This window comes from Balaenoptera borealis (genome assembly GCF_965194805.1).
Source record: "Balaenoptera borealis genome assembly, chromosome: 4".
Taxonomy (NCBI): domain Eukaryota; kingdom Metazoa; phylum Chordata; class Mammalia; order Artiodactyla; family Balaenopteridae; genus Balaenoptera; species Balaenoptera borealis.
This window is the reverse complement of record NC_138861.1, coordinates 35,436,409-35,461,055: the sequence shown is the minus strand read 5'-3', so window position 1 is coordinate 35,461,055 and position 24,647 is coordinate 35,436,409. Positions and strand designations below refer to the sequence as shown.

General features: G+C 37.2%; 1 protein-coding gene across 4 annotated transcripts in view; it reads right to left on the bottom strand.

Annotated features, from left to right (window-relative positions):
* Positions 1-24,647, bottom strand: part of HHIP (hedgehog interacting protein) — a 95,919-nt gene that overhangs the window by 57,514 nt on the left and 13,758 nt on the right. For all 4 annotated transcript variants that reach the window (XM_082390023.1, XM_082390024.1, XM_082390025.1 and 1 more), the window contains exon 4: positions 24,260-24,461. In XM_082390023.1, coding sequence (XP_082246149.1) covers positions 24,260-24,461 — 202 coding nt within the window. The remainder of the gene's footprint in view (positions 1-24,259; positions 24,462-24,647) is intronic.

The following is a 24,647-nucleotide window of genomic DNA, read 5'->3' as shown; positions in this document are numbered from 1 at the left end:
TTCAGTGTTTATGCTTTCATACGTGTTCTGAGAAACTTTTTGTCCCTGTGACTGCTGAGGCCCGACTAAGGTCTTCTAGGGAAGCTCTGACAACTACACGAGCTGCTTTGCTGAGTGTTGTGGCCTTAGGGCGAGGCAGCAAATAGCCAAATAGCTCTACATTCTCATTTCTTTGTCTTCTTCTTTCCACTCAGAGTCACTCACATCTTTAATAACCTTTTAGTAGTCTATATTAAGTCTATACCTTAATAGTCTAAGTTGTTATTAAAAACTTTATTTCTAAATACAATTTGTTATGCATAAGCAGAGAGCAAAAGTCTTCCCGATAATTCCTTCTAGAAACATTTCCTATTTTCCCTTTGTTTTCAATATTTCAAACACATCTTTAATCCTCCATTTCTTCCCCATCCTAACTCCAATAGCATCTTTAGTCCCCAAAACACTACTCTTTTGAAAGATAATGACTTAATATACTCAGGCTCACAAGATAACAAAATATTGTATTTTAACCAGCCCTTTTCCTTGAATAACTTTTATGCTGTTTCTACTGATTTCTTTCTTTCTTTTTTTTTTTTTTTTTTACTTTGCAACATTTCCCCAAGGACTGCTTCTCACTAATTTCCTGGCTCTGAAAAAATTCCCTTTCTTTAAGCTCGGTGTCATAATAATACTTCTCCGAGCCTCCAGGGAGGATACGGAACTTAATTATATTATGGCCACTGTACTTTGGTGGCTCAACCACACTTATTTCTTAACCAATTCATATGCTACCGAAGGCGAAACCAAGAGTAACCACTCTTTATGCTTCAGGAACAAGCTGTTCCAAGAAAGCCGTTGTTTATAGTATTGAGAAACTGTTCCTCCAAGCCACATCCCAGTGTAATGTTCAGTTGGCAAAAAGAAGGTTGTATGTTGTTCAACAGGGAAATCTGCCTCATTCGACCACCCAAGAGGGCAGCAAAAATAAGTCACCTAGCAAAGGTGGTCTTTTATACAAAGGTCAAACAGAACTTTACTGGAAACTTTGGGTGGATTGGAAAGTCCTGGCTTAATATAGTGAACTGCATAATTTACCATGTGCTCAAATGTTACTGTTTAAGTAAAGTTTATTGTAAGATCAATGCATGCTCCGTTATGCTTTTTCTTTAAAAAAAAAAAAAGTGATTAAAAAGGAATAAAAAATGAAACAAGATGGCTTGTGCAAAATATTGCTTCCAAATCCTGGACACAACCCTTGATCAGCCCCCTTCTTACTCCTGTTTTCATTTTTTTGGGTTTTTTTTCCTTCTTCTTTTATTGGACTCTGTCTATAGTGACAAAGTGACAATAAAAGAAGAGGATTGAAAGGAGGAGAGGATACTATGGAAGTAGAAGAGAAAAAGAAGGAGGCTCGGTCATCATGTTGCTTATATCAGGCACAAAATATCAAGCTCAAGTTAACTGAAATTCCCTCAATTTTTAAAACATTTTGTTTTTAGTTACTTTGTTGCCATCATCAAGGTCATCTTTATGTCTATTTTATGATAACGAGTGAGTTAATGATCAGCCATGGTATAATTAAGGAAATTTGGTAATTTAGAAATTTATAAAGCTTAGGGTGACTATATGTCCTAGTTTGCCTGGACACAGTTCTGGTCTATGTTCTAACAAAACTCTCCTTTCAGTCGCAGAGGTATCCCAGTTTGGATGATAAATTAAATGGTCATGCTTAATTTAATACGTACTTCAGTTATTGAGCATGCGCGAGGAGAATTTGGAAAGTATACTTTTAGATGAAAACATCAGCTCTTTGTACTGCAGATGGTGCCACCAAAGTCTGGTATGCGGGAAGATGATATCAGTAGAGTCCCTGTTCCTCAGGAGAGACAATGTCAGTGAAAGGTGGTTAGTGCTACAGTAAAGGGTGTAACTTACGAAGAGTGCTCTTGGGCTATTCTGCATAGGGCAGAAAGAAGGCTGCAGTTATATAGAGGCAGACCTCGGAGATATTGCAGGTTTGGTTCCAGACCGCCACAATAAAGCAAAAATCACAATAAAGCCAGTTACACAATTTTTTTGGTTTCCCTGTGTGTATAAAAGTTATGTGTACACTATACTAGAATCTATTAAGTGTGCAATAGCATTCTGTCTTAAACAACAATGTACATACCTTAATTTTAAAATATTTTATTGCTCAAGAGTGCTAACCATCATCTTAGCCTTCAGTCAGTCGTAGAAGTAACATCAAAGATCACTGATCACAGATCACTATAACAAATATAATCAAAATGAAAAAGTTGAAAATATTGTAAGAATTACCAAAATGTGACAGAGAGACACGAAGTGAGCAAATGCTATTGGAAAAATGCGGCCGAGAGACCTGCTCCACGCAGGGCTGCCACAAATCTTCAATTTGTAAAAAACGCTGTTATTTGTTAAACGCAATAAAGCGAAGTGAAATAAAATGAGTTGTGCCTGCATAGGCAAGGTTGCACTGTTAATGGTAAGAAGCAGCAGTGTATCCAGGGAGTCAAGATAATGGGTTGGGATTTGAGGTATATATACAAGCCCCAGGGGTGCCAATGACTAATGGGAATCCTACCTAAGTCATTTAGAGTAGAAAGCTACAGAATGCAATCAAAAACACCTATACCATTTTCTTTTCACTAGTTCCAAATACAGAACTCTCAAAAATAGTTCTTTGCAATGACGTCCTAAAAAATCAAAGCCCTGGAAATATAAACCACACAAAAAAATTAGGATTCGAGATAAGACTAAAATGTGCATTTAGAGAAACATGCTTTTTCAAGATATCCCTAATTTTGTTAAAACATCATTGTGTAAATGAATGTGGTGTCTTCAAAGATTGAAAGCAGCTTAACTTCTAAGAGAGGAGTGTATTGAGAATAACTAATTGACCACCTAAATCTGGGGTCAGCCAACTTTTTCTTAATGGGTCAGATAGTAAATATTTAAGCTTTTGAGGGCCGTATAGTCTCTCTGTGGCAATTACTCAAGTCTGAAGTTGTAGCACAAAGGTAGCCATGGATACTACATAAAGAAATGGTGTGGCTATGTTCCCATAAAACTTTATTTATAAAAGCAGGCAGCAGGCCAGATTTGGTCTGTAGTTTGCCGACCCCTAATCTAAGTCATTACCACATAGTATGTCTTAAGTATACTTTACTTTGGCCCGCCAGTGGTATAATATCCACATATGTAGAGGCAGTTGGTATAATTTATTAATGCTTTAAATTCAATTATTTAACTATAATCTTAATTTCCAAAGACCAACCATTACAACCACAGTGGTCTTTTGTTAATTCTTTAACATTACTAAAACAAAAAGAAAATGATGTAATTAGCTCCTGTTTTTTTAACCATGGATCAACTTTTATACTTAAACTCCTCATAAATATAATCACACTTATTCTTTATTTCTTCTACAAAAATTAAGACTAAAGTAAATAGCACTTGCTCTGGTCATTCTGATCCGAGGTTCTTTATTTTAAAAAGAAAGTGAGAAACATTGGATTGCATATCAGTCGTCTAAGCAAATTAAGAAGGTTTCAAAATTCTTGGACAGGAACATAAAATCCTATGATCTGACAATGGAGCTTGATTCTGGAAGTTACTACTTTAATGTGGGACAGATTACAAAATCAGAGATTTGTTTTCAATGTCTAAACTCTCTCAGGTTCTCCCTTTCTTTTTCTCTTTAAAACTATTTCTTCTTCTCTGAACCCAAAGATTCCCAAGCTTTGTCACCACCAAAACCTGCATTTGAGAAAAGAGCTGAAATTTGTTCCCACTAAACCAAAAAGACTGGTAAGGATAACAGTCAGCTTTCTCAGGGACATCTGAATTTTAACAAAAATCAAGCTAGTAAAAATCTGACTGATAATCTTTAAAAAATATATTTCACACATCCTTGCTTTTGTAAATACAATTTTAACATTTTCTTAACGTCTTAGTGTTCTCCTTTAAAAAAATGATCTCTTCTGTATTCTGTTTTCACACATTGAGATTGTTTTCCTGAAGGTAACTCTAATTATCAACAACGCTAATGCTGTTCCAGGTCTCTCTTTCCTTAGGAAACTCCATTTAATTGAAATATCATCGAGAAGACAATGCAGTTCTCTTTTTACACTTTGATATTGGGGGATGTTTCGAAAGAGATAAATCTAACCCAAGGTGAATAGTTTGGCAACAAGAACTGCCATGTAGAACTTCACTTTGCATTCATGGAGAAACACCGCATTTCCTTTAAGAGCACCTGAACAAGAGACAGGTATCGCCACCCTAACATGAATCTCCTGGCCGTGCTGTCTAGCTTTCAGGGAATGTATAAAGTTTTTTTCTGCCCTGCAAATGTGCTGCTTTCCTATCCTGCTCTCAGTCTCCACTTCTCAGTAAATCAGCCTCTAGGGTGCCCTGTGTGTCCTTCGTATTTCTAATCCACTGTCCACTGTCACTCAGAAACCTGAACATTCTGGGAAAACTAACAGCAAAACACCAGCCTTTTTAACTAATGAAGATTAATTTTATATTATAATTCAATGTCAATATGGCTCCATGTAGCTAACCAAACTCAAACAAATGATTTTGTTTTTCCAGGCTCTCGTTTCCTCAACTGTGAAATGAAAGAGCTAGGTTGAATGATTCCAAAGGTTCCTTCGACTTCGAAAGTTTTATAATTTTATGACTAAAGCACATGACACTCAGTGACAGCTATTTTCTTGGAAGCTCAGAAGCCATTTTTGCTTAATTATGCTTTCCCAGCTCTGTCCCTAAAAGTCGATGTTAAACTCACGGCCAGACAAATGAGATGCTAAATCACAGTGCTGTGATCTAAGGGGTCCAGAATTTCTCCTAGGCAGTTCTGAAATCCAAAAAGCTTTGATAAGCAAAAGCTCTTTTATAAGTTTTGTGTAAAATTTATTTGCCCGCAAAACTAGATCTGAACTGTTGGGAAGAAGTTTACAGTCTTCCTTTAGTCCACTCAGTTTGAATATTCAGATTTTTCTGCATATATATTAATATATTTTTTACATGGTGCTATCCCAGACCCCATCAGGGTTGTTAGATAAAATAGATAAAATGTAATATGTGAACCATATTGACTAAGTATAAATCTGGAAATCCCTGAATTCTGAAACTTATCTAGTTTCAAGGGTTTCGTGTAAAGGGTGATGAGAGATAATGAACCTGATGTACTTCTAATGATGACCTGAAATCTACAATATTTCAAATTTTGAATCTAAGAATAAATGGTCCTTGGCATTATTTACATGTTTTCGTGATACGTTCATGTACATTCTTTGAAAACTGATCATTTTCACCATGTACCTTTTAAATTATTAATCAAAATATTCAGTTAAGAAACTAATACAACATTGTAAATCAATGATACTTCAATAAATAAATTTAAAAGTATTCAGTTAATAAGAAGTCCTCATTCCCTGTTATAAATAGAAATTTTATGCATTTTAGTATTTTTCAGGTCAATATTAGGAATATCTCATAAGAAATAAGTGAACAAGTAAATGGGGAGATGTTTGAACTTGCTTCGAAAGTAACCCCGGAATGCAAATCCAAAGGCCCTCATTTCCTCCATCTTTCTCTCCTTCTAATTCTATAAATCTCTATCTTCATGTTTACAATCAATTCATTGTATTCCATCAACATATAAAGACAGAATTTCTGGACTTTCCCCAGTTCCCCCGGCTCAAATAGAAGAAATCCAATAAACATTAACTCGATGAATGAATCGGTCAATGAATGGATGACACACCTATAGCCATCTCCCCCATGTGGAGCAGAGCCGTGTTATTTTTGCAGATCCATAAAACACAGGGAAAACATTCAGTAAGTTCCTACACAGAGAACTTCGAAAAACAGATTATTCCTTTGAGCTGAATTCCACAACTCTGTCGCCCTTTGGATCAAACAGTAGGTAGCTTTATTACCATCTCTGGGTAATAGTCCTCTAGCTGGATTCCACCTGAACCTTCCATGGGTGAAAAGCCAGTTTCAAAGAAAAATACCTTCCCATCATTTGACATAATCAAATGGCAGAATGAAAAGTCTGACAAGAGGTCAGGGTGATGAAATAAAACAGAAGGGTCAAGTCATTGCCACTTTCTACATAAGCAAATTAAACACTGGTTTTAGAAAGAATGGATATGACAGACAATGGTATAATATATGCTAAGGAAAACAAGTTAATTTTTTTAGTGAGGGATAATGAGTGCATAGGCATGTTTTTAGGCAGAGAAAAGTCTGTCATATACTTATGTAATACTATTCCTATTTAAAATTCAGATATATGAGACATAAACTAGTTTTTTTCCATTAAAAAGAAATTTAACTTTTAATTTTTGAATGCTTATTGCATGTAGTTAGCATTAATTTGAAGAACATGTTTAAATGTGACAAAGGCTTTCAATAAGAAAACAAAGAACTAATTTAAAGATTTTCCTAATGTTAGAGATAAAACTATGCACATTCTTGGGTAGTCAGGATTTGTGTTTTTCAAACTTTCTCTTGCTTTCATTTAAGTGAGTAAACAAGAACAGATTTTAATATGCTTATTAAATACCTAGCAAAGGCATACTAACAGACTCATGAGAATATTCAGAGTATAAAAAAAAGAATGACAATATTACTCTTTAAGTAGTCTACAGCACATTAATCACACCATTATGACTAAAGACAAATTAAAACATGTCATACTTGTTTATCAAAATTAATTAAATTGCACAAAATGAGCTCAACATCACTGGAAAGAAAACGTGAACTTTAGAGCCATAGGGTGCAAAATATTCCAAAATTACATGCTGCCAAAATACAAAACATTATCATCAAATGTTTCATATTCTCTATTTAAGCATTTTGAAGGCAGTTCCCTACACGCTTCTGGAATTCTTGCAGGCTTGGATGCAAACTCTACGGTGACTCACTAATAAATATGATTAATGGATGGAACTGAAATAGAAATTTCACAAAAGCCTTTCAAAATAAGGACAGGACTGTGGGTTGTGTAGATGTGTTTCTTATGGGGCCTCAGCTACCCTGTTTTGGAGATGGGTCATTTTCTGTGATTTAAAAGCTATTAAGTCAGTCTTTTTGGCCTCATTGTTTCTGCTGATTTAGCAATGCTTCCTGATGCATATTTTATTGGTATATCGAACCAAGGTATCTTGAGCTACATGTCTTAAAAATAAACATAGACATACGCAAGAAACTAGTATTATGTGAACAATAAGAAAATACCACCTACTTAGGTATCTTGTACCAACAGAAAGCTTTAGTTGGGCTGCTTTACAACCCTCGAATGTCCTTGAAATATGACCCAGAGGAAAGCCCAGTAATCAGAAGCATGGGGAGGGAGGAAGGCAGGATTGAATATTAAAAGTCTGGACTCTGATCCAGAGTAGCCTTCTTTGCCCAATGAGTAGTGGATGTCTGTTGTGCAGACTGCGCAGAATCTACTCCCTCCTCCTCTGGTAACAATACTCCGATTTTCCTTTGGGGTATTACCCCTTCCACACTTGGGGCGTAGTGCTTTGGACTGTTCTGATCTCCGCCCCTGGCTCCAGAGGCGGCCACATGACCCAGGCCAGGCCAACCATGGTAGCACATGACTGGCCCCAGAGTGGGTGTGGGTCCTAAGACTGGAGCATCATTTAGGGAACTTCTGATGGAACTCTTATGGGAAAGCAGCTCTTGTTCCCCTGGATTTGCTAAACTGGAAGGACATGAACCTGGAACTACCACAATCCGTGCCACAGGAAGAAAGCCTGGCAAAGAATGAAGCTAACACAGGGGAAAGCAAAGCTGGGGGTTGTTTTGTTTTGTTTTGTTTTTTGATTAAGCCCATTTGAATTGAGTTTCTGTTTTCCCTAGGATCTTCTCCCTTTGCATTCATTTTTAAATTCTTTCTAGATTCAGTTCTTGAGCTGTCTTGCCCTCCAGAAAAGGAGAAGCTCCCAGATCCCCTACAAGGGGAAGTAGGGCGGTCACAGCAGCCTAAAGAAGGCAGCTGGTTACACGAGAGCCTAATACATCACTGGGGGCTGGCCAGAACTGTCCTTGCTGTCTACTCTAGGAAGAAACTCAGAATCCCTGAGTATACAAGACCCTTTATGGGGGCTGTCTCTTGCCTCAGTTTACACGTCTAGCCCCATCTCAACCCTTTCATGATGTTTCCTGCATGAAAGCCTCATCCCTCTTTTCTGCCCATACCCTTAAAGAGTCATTCCTTACGTGAGGCGCCACCATCCTCAGATGGATCGAGTTCCCTGTTCTTTCCCCTGGGATCTCCCATACTCAGCTCAGACTTTCGTTATAGCATGTACTAGGTAATTTTTTCTGTTTCCTCTCCCTTGTTAACTTGAGTTTCTCAGATCTCTATTGCTTTTCCCGCCCACCATCCATTCCTTTTGGTCAGAGCACTCTGATTTTCCTTTGCGGAACTACCTTCCACACACCAGGTCCTGTGTTTTTTGGTCGGGTTCCAGAGATGTCTCCAGAGATGGGCCCTTTTCAGTACCTAACATATGAATGTGTCTTCTGGTCCATGTTCAATGGTAATCGAACAGCAAGTCTCCAGGCAATAATAAAGCAGAACAGGCTGTAATGGTCAAAACCGTCCAGATACTTCCCCGCAGAAATTTTGACAAAACAAAACAAAAACAAGCACACACACAAAGAAAAAAACACCCAGCCATATCTCAGTAGGAGCATGCATGATGACAAACAAATGCTTTTGGTAGGATTAAAACAAGCAAACAGCCTAAGATAGTTTGAATTTTAGTGTCATAATGTGCCATTTATTGTATTCTAACTATTGCTTTCAAATTCATTTCAAAATTGTGAGTTTGATGGCCGTTTTCTCAGCTAAACTCTTCTTAGGGTTATCAACAAGTTACATCTACATCCTGCTTGACTGTTACTTTACTGTTGCTACTCCTCCCACATCCAAAGATAAACAACTGGGGTGGGGTAGGAGGAAGAGGACCTTCCATGCTGCAGTTTTTGGAAGCACGTGCCTATGTATTCCTAAAGTATTGTCACCGGTTTAATATTTTCTTCACCATTTAAAGACTGCTCCCTGTCTCTTGACAACTTCTTTACCACTGAGTTTTTCTCCTGGGTGGCATTTAAACTATATTTAAAACTTACATCTTGTTTATATATGCTCTTGAGCCAGAACCTTTGGTTTACAGGAAAGAATTTGCTGATCTCTTTCCTTCCCCACTAAAAAACTACTGAAGTTACACTAATTGCTTCTACGACTGCATATCGCTGGACTCCTCGAAGGGCTGACATCACATACAAAGCTTAGACCACTTGGCTTTGCTTATGTTACAATCTGACATATAAGTCAGAGAGATTATAGAAATATTCTACATTTAGTCTATGTATTTAAATACCTAAACATTGTCTGATTAAAAATTAGGTGTATAATTTTTTGGAAAAAGCTTATCTTTAGCAATATTTCATTCAGCCACACAGTGTTCTATTATATATGTGTGTATGTATATACATACATACTTACATGTATATATAATACACTTATAAACAATAAAACTGAGCAATGAAGTACTTTGCTTCAGGAAAGAATTAAAAATACTGGTCTCTTCAATGTCATCCAAAACTAATGGGAAAAGAAGAAAAATTAGACATTCACAGAACTAAAACATAGACATCTGGGTCTACCTAACTTATGCCCTGATCATTAACAAGAAATTAATGATCACTTTGTATTTTATATCCTGTAAAAGAGCATTATTTTCCAATGTTTTCAGTATAAGACAGCCAAAGAAGGATATATATTTTTTCATCTAAAACTGAATCTTAATTCCTACATTTGATCATTTTGATGTAATTATCCCCCCAAAGCACAATAAAAACTTTCTCATAATGGAGACAACACAAAAATTGACAAGACTTGTTTTCAATAACTAAATAGATCGTGAAAAAAAAATATATTCTGATGCAATATCTTCAATCATCCTTAATGGCTCTTATAAATTTTCAAGTGCCACGATAAATTCAAATTAGCAAAATTACAGGGATTAAATTTTCTACAGTGTTTCCCAAGGCAGTCATAATTTAACTATGAGTCCGTTTTGAACTCATTTATATTTCAACTCATTAAATGTTTGGTATTTAAAGTCAATTGTAGAAATAAAAAAGCGTCCTGGCCTGCTTCATTGGGAAGTTTAGCAACAAATGTGTGGTCAACACTATCTTATGGGCACAGGAGAGGCCTCCCTTTTCATAAGATATCCAACAATGTGACTAAATGCCTCCTAGAAATTTAGAATTAGAAATGCAAAGGTTAGATAAAGTTAAAGGTCATCCCCCTACAGGCAAGAGGGGGCCAGCTCCCTACCAAGTTTCTAGCAGACTTGCTTCCCTAGGGCACATCATAAAAGTAATTTACTGACAACTCACCTTACCAGGGGTCATTTGGGGCCTCAAGTCTTCTGGAATTCACTTTTAAGAAGCATGATTAAGAGGGGACAACTATTGGCCCTAAAGTATTTATGCTGAGAACAAATGTCTGTCAGAATTAAATCCTTTGTGTGTGGTGGTTTCAGACTTAAAAATGATGTGTGCCCTGATGAAAAGCACATATATTCTATTCACCAAATTAAATCTTAGAATGAATACTGGTTAATTGATTTATTAGGTTTAAAACAAATACTCCAGAAATCCAAATAGACAATACAGCCTAATAAAATGGAGAATGTATTTACCAAGTTAGTTAAATCCTTTTCTAGTCCAGTTTTGTCTCACGCTGGAGGAAAAATGTATTCACGTTATTTCAAAGAAAAATGAAGATGCTATTTAAACCAAGCCAGGAAAGCTGACTTATTGCAAAGTTTTTGCAAGAAAAAGCGATTTCCCGATTAAAACAAATCTCCTGCTTTGTTTTTGATAATTTTGACATGAAATATTTGGTTTCATACTAGGTAGAGAGGGATTTTCCACATTAAAATAATTACTAAAGGTGAAAATATGTGTGCATTGGACAAAATTAAAACAGATTATCTGACACTGTGTGTGGGATACAGCTCTAATCTATACAGTGCGTGGAAGTGAAGCTGGTACTTTGAATCGCCCAGCACACATCTTGGTAATAACAGGGGATGAGGCATACGATTTCAAGGAACACCCACAATGAAAATTATTCTTTCTAAACAGAGAATTGTTTTGGAATACGTTAGGTTAATTGGCACCATGGGATTTCGTTCAAGGAAACACAGAGCACTGAAATCCTTACACGTGCAAGTAAAATGATGGAGCGTACCCTCTTTCCCTTTTCAATTTTTCACATCTAGTTACTCTGTGCACAACCAAATTAACTTTTGTAGATTCACACTCAGGTAGAAAAGGAGCCAGTTTTTTTTTGTTTTTTGTTTTTTACCAGCTTAATTTACAGCACGAAAGACTGATTAGTTAAATAAGGTTCCATTGGCATAAACAAAAAAGAAACTCACTGACTATATCTGGGAATATTCTACTTTGGAGAGTGAATTATGGATATTTTAGAAGTCAAGTCATTATTTTATTTTATTTATTTTATTTTTATTTTTTAGGTAATTGTTTTATAATTTAAATAGTTAGAAATTCCTTACAATAATATTTGTGTATCCTCCTTATTAGAAGGCCATAGTTCTGTATTCCATCATTATTTTAATATTCTCTGACTTTAAGGATACCTGGATTTTGGCCTCTTATATACTAAATCCAATCATAATTACCCTTTTAAAAAATAATCACCTGACCCCCTTCCTCTATGTAAATGTACATTTCCCGAGGAGGAACGTGTGTGTGAGTACACAGATAGTCTTTAGTTGTGGTTACCATTTTCATGAATTAACATTTACGACTGGTATAGAGTGAGCCCTCTTCTTTATATTAAATACCATAACTGATATTTTCCTGTAATTCACAACCTTTCACCGGAACCAATTAAATGTCCTATGTTGTTAATGTACTGAGTTTTAAAATCTGCACTTTAAAACTATGGGAAAGAATGTATACATTTGGTAAACACCATGTGTAAAAATGCTTACCTTTAATAGGGTAAATTTCTAAATATTTCTCCAAGTGTTGACGCACTGAAAGTTGGAAATGAAAGGAAGCTCAGCTATTCCTGATTCGCTCATTTTACAGAGAAAAATTGAGGCTCAAGTGGTCAATGACTTGCCCGTTGGCACAAAGCACTTTCGGAGCAGAACTAGTACCAGGAGTCGATATTCTCCCCTGTGTCCCTCCTTCCACTCCTGCCCCGCCTCGCCGGCTATCTCTACACCGCCGCTATTGGTCTTGTTTTAAAAGGCTTAAGTCATTGCGGCAGCTTCTCTTGTTGCGGAGCATGGGCTCTAGGCGCACGGGCTTCAGTAGTTGTGGCTCACAGGCTCAGTAGTTGTGGCTCACGGGCTCCAGAGCGCAGGCTCAGTAGTTGTGGCGCACGGGCTTAGTTGCTCCGCGGCAATGTGGGATCTTCCCGGACCAGGACTTGAACCCGTGTCGCCTGCATTGGCAGGCGGATTCTTAACCACTGCACCACCAATGAGAGGCCCGCGCACCGCAACAAAGAGTGGCCACTGCTCGTTGCAGCTAGAGAAAGCCCGCGCACAGCAACGAAGACCCAACGCAGCCAAAAATAAATAAATAAAATAGATAAATTTATATATATATATAAAAAAAAGGCCTATGTCAGACCATGTCAGTCTTCTGTTCAAAATCCTCCAGTGATTCCCCCTTTCACTCACAGGAAAAGCCAAAGACCTTAGGAGAGCATGTAAGACCCTGCATTATCTGATGTACACCTTCCACCCCGCCAGCACCACATAGGTGCTCTGCAATCTTATCTCCTATGATGACTCTCCTCTTCCGTCACTCAGCTCCACAGTGTGTCCTCCCCAGCACACCAAGTACTGCCCACTTCAAGGTCATGGTGTATCTTTACCTTCGAACCCAGGTTTGAAAACTTACCACCCTGTTATCCCTACACATTAAAGACATCATGCTTCCATTAACTGAAACCTGAAGTCTCACTTCATGCTGAGTTACGCAGCTTTTAAAAATTAGCTGGAGTGATGGTGACCTTCCGGAAAGGTGAGTGCACCTATCTGTCAGTGTGGTAGGGTGCCCAGTGGGCTCTGCACTGGGAGACACTGCCTGTGTTTCTGTATCAGTGCAAAGGAAAAAAAATCAGAATAAAGCAAAGTGAGCCCCATGCCCTCTGAGCCTGAGCAATGGTGGAGTTGCCAATGCCTGAGCCACAATGACCACTTCTCTTTACCATAATTTTCTTGGAAAATGTTGGAGACTTGCACTGCTTTCTATTTCGCAGAATTTTAGAGCTAGAAAAGACCTAAGGTATCATTTAGCCTAGTCCTCTGATTTCGAAGATGAGGACATAGAGAATCACAGAAGGTTAAGCAGATTGCTCCAAATCACACAACCACTGGCAGACTCCGTGGATAAGCGCCATAGCCACTCAGAGATTAGTTCTCACACGTATCCAACTGAGGTGGGATATTACAGGAAAGAGACACAAGAGGGATCAAAAGCATTGACAATGTGTTGCTGTCGCCCAAAGTTTTAATAATTACAAGGGAAGGAGCTCACCTAGTTAGTCATGCCCATAAGCCCTTTTTGGGTGTTTTTCTTTCTTTGTTTCATTTCTCTGCTTTTATGCAGAAGTTTTATATGTATTGACATTTAATCAAAGTCAAAATCTTAAAATAAACACACACACGCACACACACACACAACCTTCCTTGGACAAGAAGACATTGTCTTTAGGTTGCAATTAAGGAACTTATGCAATTAAAGAACTATGCCAACTATTGGGTAAATCTTTTTGGAGCTGCCTACGTTACTGCAAGTCACAAAATCCTAACTAAGATCAGCCCCAGGGTGGTGTGCGTGGAAACCCTGGGCGTAAATACATTATTAATGTCACGGGGTCAACCTGGTCTTCCAAACCCCTGGAGATTTCAACAGAAGCTTTACCAGTGGTACAGGGTAAAACCACAGACTAGGTAAGAGACAGAATGAGCTACGTGGCTTTTTCAACCTCAGGTCACAGGCTTGAGTCCAGTCTAGGCTCTTAATTGATAACTTATGACAGATGTTTGGTGACCTGTGTGGGAAGGGAGTCAGTTTAAGTTTTGTTTCCCTTTTCCTGAACAGGTGTGTTCACATCCATCCACAAAGATGTTTGCACTGTGGGAATCTCATCACCAAATCTTGCATAGAAAGGCTAAGAATTCAATGGGAATTAAATTCGGTTATCTTTTTATCCTCTTAAGGGTTAGTGCTGTCCTAATTTTTTCCAACCTCAAGCATCTTCCCTCCGCTCTCTGTACATAGTCTTTTCTTTTTTTAAAGAATTTTTCTGAACACTTTCAAACTGTTGGCTAAGAGTTCTTAGAACAGATGTGTTTTCCCTATCTAGAAATAGCCTGAGGACAGATGTCATTTTATTTAACTGTGTGATCCATTTGGATCAAAGGTGCTTTAGGATAAGAGGTTGGTTTGGAAACAGCTTATTAGAATTTTTTTTTTAAAGTACAGAATTTAGTTACTCTTAAAGAGAAAGCCAGAATATTCAATATTTGAATATTTGGAAGGAATATTCTTTTCTCAAGAATTTTGTGACAATATATAAACCTTTAAGATCCCTTGTCATCATGCTTTATTTTTATATTAGTTTCAGCTTATTGGGTTCAGTTTTACAAGCAGATTAAATATAATGTCAACCGCAAGCAATCATGGTATTAGTTTAGATCAAATTTATTGATGTTCTCTTTTTCTGTTTTTGTGTTACTACATATATGTATGATAGAATAATTAGCTCATATTTTTTGTCTTAAACAAATAATTATTTTTTACAGATTTTCTGTGATTTGAAATTTAGGCCTGTGGAACTGCACAACATTTTAAAATGAGTAAATGGATGAATTTAAAGTTAGTTGTATACAACATGCCCAGATAGAGTAAAATGAAAATTCACTAGGAAAAAGAGTCAAATTTTACTCTTTTTGGATGGTAATTCCTGAAAGCCACTGTGGCCATATGTATTGTCACCTAGTATCACAAAGACAAGCTGGGACAGAAAATGACATGATTTAGAAAAAGATGTTCTTGAACTTTTCTCATTATAACACATTACAGAATGGTCTCAATAAATAGCATTTCCAAAGATGATTTTAATTTCTAGTCAGTGACCCAGTTTTTCAAAATGTCCTCAGTCTGGCCACTTTGATATTATGATAGTTCAACATAATTGCAGACTTTCAGACTTTAAAAACAAAACAAAACAAAACTAAATGTCAATTGGCGAATACTACCAACAAATAAATTAAAATGTATTATAGTAATTGATAACATATTTACGTACATATTTATTTTACATAAGTATTATATATTATATACATAAATCTCTATATATATTTAGTATATAAATGTCAAGATGAAAGGTCTGTTAAAAGGCAAATGCTACATAAACAAACTCCCAAAATTGGTCTTAGGTAAGAAGACAAATCAAGGAGCAAACATGCTTACAGATTTAGGAAGCTTTCTGTAAAATACTGAGTTGATGTGATAGGAAAAGGGTCTACTGCAGCCTGGGGTCTGAGAGGGAGGTAGCTGAGATCATTTCATTTATATATTCTCGCACCTGACCTCTAGCACATTTCATGATAAATTAACCGATGTCTGTTATGTTGTTTAATTCTGAAACCTTCCTTTAAACTTCTCTCTTCCCTGACCTCATCTGCTTCTTTTACAAAAATATTTTGTTGAGTAATACACTCTTTGTATCATGACATTACATGTTAATTTCACAGCAACTTTGCCCAATTGCTCCCCTCCCAAATCCTGAGATTCTTAATCTGTGCTTTGAGCAATTGTTGCTGGTGGGCAAAAATATGTGCTTTCTTAGTTTTCAGTCTCAGTATATTTCCTTTGCAAATCCTACAACTTATTAACTCTATGGCAGAGTGACACAAACCATGTTCCAAAATAAACACACAAAAAGACCTACATTACTATAATATCCAGGTTGAGAAAAACTACTCTGAAAGCAAGGAAATGCTGAGGAAGCTTGCTGCCGTACTCATGGGTCAGCTGCTTTGTGCTTGATCATCGTCAGGCATGTGCTCTGAGAAACTCCAGACCTGGGGGGTTTTGCATAATGAGGTAAGTAGCAACGCCCTACACCTAATGCCAAGAGGTGATGATCTAAAAATGAAGATGTTCTCTTCCTCCAGTTATACATTTTTTTTTCAGTTATGCATTTTGATAAAAAATATATTCTAGGTTTATCTTTTTGAATGGAAGAAAACCCACATACATACATCAGTATAACTTTGTTTCCATAAGACTGCCATATAATTTTGGTGCAAACACTATCATGGAATTTCCATAAATTGTCATCCAATCCCATTTGAGGGGGGACTGTTAAATACTACAGAGTATAGTTAACTGTGGCCACAGGAGCTTGTAAGTCATTCTAAGGGCTGGGCACCTTTTCCTTTCTTTCCTTCCTCTTCTTTTCATGTTAGTGTAATAGATGATGATAACAGCTAATGCTTATAAAGTACTTCGGATTCATGTGAGATTGTACACGTAAAGTCGTAGGTGCAACCTTTTGTCATCTCTATTCTACAGATGAAGAAACCAAGCCTAGAGGTTAAATAACTTGTCCAGAGTCAAACAACCAACACATGGTATGAATGCAGTGACTTAACACCCAAGTCTGTATGCTTGACGTTAGATCTAGGCCCTCAGCCTCCCCACTGTCCTGTGAGCCAGGACGAGCAGCACTGAGCATGTCTACACCAACCGTCACCCATCTCTGCTTCTTAAACGTGCTACCCAATCTTTCCTCCTGTGCAGTGGCTGCCGATCAAAAGCACAGTGCAGCACGGCACCGTGGTTGACAGCACGGCGTCTGACAACTGCCTTGCAAATCCGGCTCTGCTACTGGCTCTGTGGTGTTCTCTCGGGCACTTTCCTTAACTTCTGGGTCTCAGTCTCTTCATCTGTGAAATGGGATATGCATACCTGCCTCACAGGGTTACCAGAAGGATTATGGGGGTACTCTATGTAATGGCTTAGCAAAGTAAGTGCTTAAAAGAATGGTGGTTATGATTAGTAAGAGAGAAGACTAGAGTACGGTTAAGTCCCCTACATATGAAACTTCAAGCTGCGAATTTTGAAAGATGCAAACATGCGTTCCATCAACGTCAGGTGTGAGTGAAATTGCAGCCTGCCCTCCATCTCCTATTGCTGACGATCCTTCAGCTCTACCATCTCCCACCTCCTCTCCCTCCTCCAGTCAGTAACTCTTCTTGCCTGTTCACTTGATGCCAGCCCCTGTATGCCAGCTGTTGTACTGTACTACTGTACTTTTCAAGGTATTGTATTGTAAGATTAGAAATGTTTTCTTTATTTTTTGTGTTTGTTTTTATGTGTTATTTGTGTGAAAAGTATTATAAACCAATTACAGTACAGTATATAGAGCTGATTGTGTTATTTGGGTACCTAGGCTAACTCTGTTGGACTTAAGAACAAATTGGACTTAATGAACGCGCTCTCGGAACAGGACTCGTTCATATGTAGGGGACTTACTGTATCCTTGCTAACAGCATGGCTGGCTTGAAGACTATCTTTAGTACTGGGAAAGAAAAGCTATTGCCTGTCTCTAAAAGGTAGTACTGTGCTACCTTCTACTATTTAGAGGCAGTTTTGGGACACCTGTGATTTCCTTTTCATTAGATAATAGAGCCACTGGAAAATCGTGCCAACTGATATCACCAGCAGCCCTTCTCTGTTCTCTTTCTAGTCAGATACAGCGAGGTGGTGGCTTCCACGTCCAGACAGATGCTTTTGAAAGATGGCAGTGACCTCCTCTAGGGTCCAGATTTCTTGGTTTTTCACTTGTTTTAAATGATTACCATAGGACTTCTGAGATTTATAGGCTCTATTTCCTTTGCCCTTCAAGTCTTAGATAAATATAAAGACATTCATGTAAAAGCTTTCCTCACCTCAGCTGTGACTTACAGGACCTGAAATGTAGGAGAAAGCAGGTTTTTCTTTACTCAACTGGAGGGACCCTGCATACTGCAGTTTTGACTTCAGTAAAAAAAACATGATGCATGCTGGAGAGTACTTTATAGATTAAACCAGTTTATACTGGCATACACCATATCGATGTCCATTGACATTTATTAAAATGCTTTATCAATAGAATTGCAAATGCCAAAATAAAAAAGAGCACCAGAAATGAAATTAACTTAACCAAATGAAATTACACTGAGATTATTTCACATGACCAAGGGACAAAATATTATTTCTCTGTGGACTTTTGTATTAGATTTAAAATGAGATTAGACTTATTTAAAAATTGAAAACAACATTTATCTCAGAGTACAGGGCATTCTGATGTAGGATCAGCAACTCTCAATAAAATAAAGTTGGGTTTAATGCCACATCATTACTACCTTGATATATATTAAAAAAAAAAACGCAGTAAAAAATTTTACTTGCGGATCTATATTTTAATGGTTTGGAACCAGAATGTTAAACTCCCCCCAAAAGAAGGCATTTAAAAGTTTTTATCTGAGGGAAGACTCTTCAATTAACTTTCTACCACTTTTAGAATGAAATTATCCAATGGTTATTTCTACCACTACAGCAATTCTCTTTCAGATGAGATTTAATAAATTCTAATGCAGTAGTTTGATAGGTCACCAACTTTAAAAATATCACATATACAAAAAATTGCAGAATGGCGACTCTTCTATTGTAATATTTATCAAATATATTAAATATATTGCTGTTTTCTTTCAACCGAACACACACTTTCTTTCAACCTAAAGCATGCTTTAAAGGGGAGTTCTAACAATATTCCTGAGGAAGCATTTGATATGGGACCCAATCACTGCCATATACACGTGTACGTGTGTGCACACACGCGTGCTATGTTTCCAACATCAGTTTTGAAAAGTAAATTGCTTCTCATTTATGTTCTGACTCATTTCACTTGAAAAAAAATACACTAACATTGCATGGGCTGCCATAAGATCACCAGTTAAGGATAGAGGAAAACGTAAAAGGAAGGGTCTCTGACAAACTTCAGCAAAGTAGGACATCAATCCCAATGGGATGATGAGCAATGGATTTCACTGAACTTTTGCTGCTCATAATTATGCATGTGATTTACAAGCATGTGAAATCAGAGGCTTCCCCTCCGGGTCCTGCCCCGGCACACACTGCGTCCTCCTCCACATGCTCTTGTGGCTCCTGGGCACCTGGGCCACTGTCTCTCAAGAGCCCCAGCGTCAATGGGCTCAGTCACCCGGACAATCAGCAGCTTTCAGCCTTACGTCCTCTCCTCCCTCGGTAAAAGGACTGTTTCGAAAAGCATCTTTTGAAATGAGGATCCAAGCAGATAGAGAGGGACAGGAGCCCAGGCACACTTGTTCCAATGATCGACAAGTCTTTAGCTCTGTCTGCTGTGGATGCGAGCCTCTTGGTTCTCTGACTGTCCCCGAGAACTGGGGTGCAGAGAACGGTGTGTGTCGGCTTCCCTGGGGGGGGGGGGCGGTCCACCCTGTAGGTGACAGGCGCAGGCTTGTCTTAACTGCCACACACATGCAAAGCTAAGGCTGACTTTCAGATCCTTGGTGGTCAGGGGAAGTTTGGTAAGATTTGACTAGAGTAACTTCTGGTGTAACAAGGGTTTTCAGATATAATAGCAAACTACATATTTTAGGAACAGGAATGAGAACAGTTTTGCCAACTAGCTGAATACCAAATTCCCAAAAGGAACAAAAATAGGAAAATGTAATAGGTAAAGCAATTGTCCAATTAGAATGAATTGTTGAGATTTCTAAATGTCATTTTCCGAAACTGTCTATCAAGAATCTTACGATGCTGACAGAGTTAACTGCTCATCTCCTCACTCAGAGTGGGCAAGTAATATGTGTAGGTCAGGTAAGTGACAGAAGGTACAGGACAATGACAACTGGCATCCAACCGTTTGCTCCCAGTGGTCATTTCAGTAATATGACCTGGCCATGGATGGGCAGAGAAAATGTGTCTCATTCCTTATTCAACTGATCCAGGGGTCTGGCTCAGTCTAGACCAGTGCCTCTGAAATTACCTGTAAAAGCTTTAAAAATGTACCAATGCCTGAGTCCTAACTCTAAATATTCTGATTTAATTTGGGCAGTAGAATTTTCTAAAGCTCCCAGGCGGTTCTACTCTGCAGCCATTTTTGAAAACCACTGGTCCATCATCCCCAAGGACTTCAAGTAGATGAGGCTGGTTCTAGTACTTCCAGAAGTTCTGACTAGTAATTCAGATATAAGCTCAATTTAAAGATTTCAAATCACCAGGATCTTGGAATTTCCCTCTTTGGGCAAAACAATATCAGCAACAAACAAGGTATATGCCCTCCCCCCGACACTAGACACACAAAATGAAGATCTTAAAGTTTGCTCACCAGTTGGACACTTGAGCCATTCTTCATAGCATCAGTATGAGTGGTCAGCTTGTACAATGCACTACCACCAAAGATCTAGCAAACCACTATCTAGTTTTAAAACCTATTTTTGACTTACTCTTGGCAATTTCACAAAGCTCGGTCTTCTAGGATTTGAGCTGTTGTGAATGGAATCACCTCTTCCTAAATGGCAGTTTAAATTCATATGGCATAGAGTTTACTCCATTAATCCAACTCCACAATTTATTTCCTATAGCAGAAAGAAGTCAATTCTTTAGCGGGTGCTTTGCATTTTTGCACATAACTTTTGCTCGGTGCAACTTAGTTACACTCACAGGGTACCGAAATCTCCTACAGTCTGGGTGTTAGATAAAAACCAGATGCCATATTTTTAGCTTCAGTCAGGACCCATTTAGGGAGGAGTTTTCCAAGTTCCCCAAATGACTGGCTCTTTGCTGGTGGTATCAGAATCAGGGCTGGTAGGGATTTAAGGAGATCAACCAAGTCCAGCTTTTTGCCACAAAAAAGGCCAGTCCTTAACCAGGTGACAGATATCCCTGTCAATTCTTAATTGACAATTAGCAGAAAAGGAATTCCAAATTCCCTTATAGCCAGCGCTAGCTTTTAGAAATTCTTATAATCAAGAATTCCTCTTTATGTCTGATTTAATATACTCATACTGGTCATTAATTAATATCATGGGGGGATCATCACTGTGGTTTGTCCTGTATTTATTTCAAACATACCAAGGTTGGGTTTCATATACATTATTAATTCTGTGATTTGAAAATTGCAATCAATACTTTGGTCTGTTAAAACAGCTTTATTCCCTCTCTTAGGATTTTTAAAACTAAAGGACTAGAGAAGTGATAATGCATAATAATTTATGAAAATTCCTATTTGCATTATTAATGCAGAATGATCATTGACAAACAGAATATACTAACTGTACACTAACATGAACAACTAGCTATTCACATATCAAGAAGCCTGAAAAATGACTGTGAAGTAACTGTGATAATGTTTTCACTGCAGAAGTCTCTGAGGGGCATACCACAAAAATCAATGGCATAATCCTAACCGACTCATGAATGTGTTGGCACCTGCCCCATCAAACCAACAGTAGCCACTTCTAACACTTCCAATCTGTGACTTGTGACAGGAGTTCCTTGGAGACTGAGATAAAGGCCAGTTGTTGTATAAGCTACTCGAAGTGATAAGGATGTGGTCTTGTTACTCCCTTATCAGTATACACTCAAATATCCATGTGATAGATTCCTATCTTATTGATATCACTAGTGCCAAATACTAAGGGAATCCAAAATATACACTTTGAAATATGTCTTTAATTTAGAAATATGTATTCTATCAATACGTATGTAGAAGAATGGATTCTGAAGTTTATTTTAAGCCCCAGAAGCCCTGCAGCTCTCCTAGGAAAGGAAGCCCAAAAAGGGTTCTGCAGAATTCCTAGAGGCCTGCAGAACGTACTGCAGAATCATGGCACTGTCATAACCGAGTCTGTATAATTTTACTGCATGTTGAGATGTCTCAAAGTCAGAGAAGATAAACTTTCATTCATATCCCAATGAATGGGTGTAAATGAAGAGGGTGTCTGAAGTAACTCTAATTAGAAGCAGGGCATTCTTTAGGCAGTTAAATTGAAGTAGAAACAAGAACATCAGTTTTTTCCTTCTTACAACAAAATTTTCAAGTATTCTGAGCCCATTTCTTTCACCTACATTTTATCATACACAGATTTTTAATACCAACATTTTAAGTAAAATGGTATTTGAAAACTATGTGTTATTCTCTCAAATACCCAAAGATATATTAAATTTTAGAGCAAATTGGCAATGTGTATTGTGGCATATGTCCTTCAACTCAGTAATGCTCTTTCTATCAGTGAATTTTAAAGAAATCATCCATGATCAGGTTAAATAATATATACAAGAATGATAAATAACATTATTTACAATGATAAAAAGAAAATACTGGGGGTCTTCCTAAATATCTCATAATGAGGAAATGGAACACTCAAAAAAGATAAAGAACTAAGTTTTTGAGAAAAGTTTCCAAATCTGGTAACATACTCATGACATACTGTTAGGTGAAAAAAGAAGGCTAAAAAGATGTATATATGGTTTGATTTCAATTTTATTTTAACACTTCTTAGGAAAAAAGCTATAAGAAAACATATTCTTCTGTGTTTCCACATTTATTAATATGGACCTGTGTTACTTTTGTAGTCAGGAAAAATTCATTTAATTTTAATATAAAAACTGGAAGAAAGTATATCAAAATGTTAATAGTGATATTCTTTAATTGATGGGATTATAGGTGATGATTTTTAGAATACTTTACTTTCCCCAATTTTTTATTTTATAGAGAGCATGTTTAACTTTCAAGGTAAGTAAAACACTTGTAGTGAGTAATGCACTTGCTGCTGCATCTTTATTCCTTCCTCATGAGGTACCACTTGCAATGAGTTATCAGAACACATTTCAGAATGTATTTATTGAACTCTGATGTGCAAAACACTAATGCTTTATTTTAAGAGACTTTGGAATATTTGCTGTGAATTGTAATGAAAAATTTTATTGGGAGAAAGTTGAAACTACTGATTTAAACAGCTTTTCCAAATGATCTGTGTCTTTGTGCCAAAGTCCTTTTCCTTAAAGGACCACAAGTACCATAAAATACTTGTCTTATGCAGTATGTCTTGGTGATGCTGTCATAACATGGCCTTGAGGCTGGGTGGTCCCAACAATAGGTATTCTCTGTGCTCTAACTGAGTCACCCTAATTATTTCATGTGGTAGATATTGAATAGATAGATATGAAGAATATATTTATATTTTTTTCTGATTTGTTTCTGCTGGTTTTGACGTTCTTACCTTTGAATAGAGCTTAACAAAGCAAAGAGGAGCTTATTTCGATATGAGTAGCAGAGTATAAATCCTCCTTTGATTTTTTTTTTCCAGTTTAGAAAAAGATAACCAGTTTTTCCCCAATCATACGTAATTCGTTTCATTCTAAAAAGGTCATGAGCTGTTAAATGTCTTAATTTAGAATGCCACAATTTGCCTTATAGCTTAGTACTGCTAATATTGTACTGTGTTACTCTCTTGTGAAATAAACTTGACAATAATTTTATTTATATACCTACTAGATTATTTGAGCATGAGAATTCAAATTGGAGAAGTGGGAAAGAAGGCAATAGATGTGCTTATATATTATAAAGGTGGCTAATTATAGATAAAAATATCTGACTTACCTGTAAAAATAGTGTACAAGGAAATCACAGTATAAGTAGCATTTTTTTATGACACAGACTCGAACACAGATGCGGTAAAAGAATGATTTGCAATTGCCAAAGTAACCCAAAGACCTCTTTGTTTCTGCTAGCAAATGCTGATATACAATTCTAATGCCTGTTAAACAATATTTAAACAAATACTTTATAAAACCAATAATCATTTTAAGTATGTAAATTACATAGGGAAACCATGTCAAAAATATCAATCTGATTGCACTGCTTAATAGTCACCAAATCACATTAAAAATTTAATGTCACTGTCCCGATTTAGTTGCCGTAATTATTGTTCCCTTATGTTGTCTCCTTATTTACTCCTATATTATTTCTTTTATTACAAAGAAATACCTTTAGTGAGGAGAACACTAAAATAAAATTAACATAGCCAGAGCAAAGATAAATAAAATTTAAAAAGCCAACCTTTATTCCACTTTGAACAAGTTTGTGAATGTCCAAATAAGGCTCCTTGAAAATTTCTCCTTCAGGGGTAAGTATCTTCACGTAACCTTCTTTTTCCAGAATGAAGAGACGGTGTGAGCCATCCCCACTATGCAGGGCGCTGACGGGCTGGCGCAGCCCACTCACAACCTCCTGAATACAGAAGCAGTTGTGTTTGTGCTTTCTAAACAAATTAAAGAAAACCAGTAAGCTTTTCTTGAGATGAAGGAGGTAAGAGATGCACTTAGCATCCTTTTCAAAATATATTTCCTCTAGGAATCAACGGTTTTGATAATCACGAAGGGCTGCTAACCCAAGGTCACACTCTGATTCTTTTAAATTCTTTTCAATGAAAAAAACAAAAAACAAA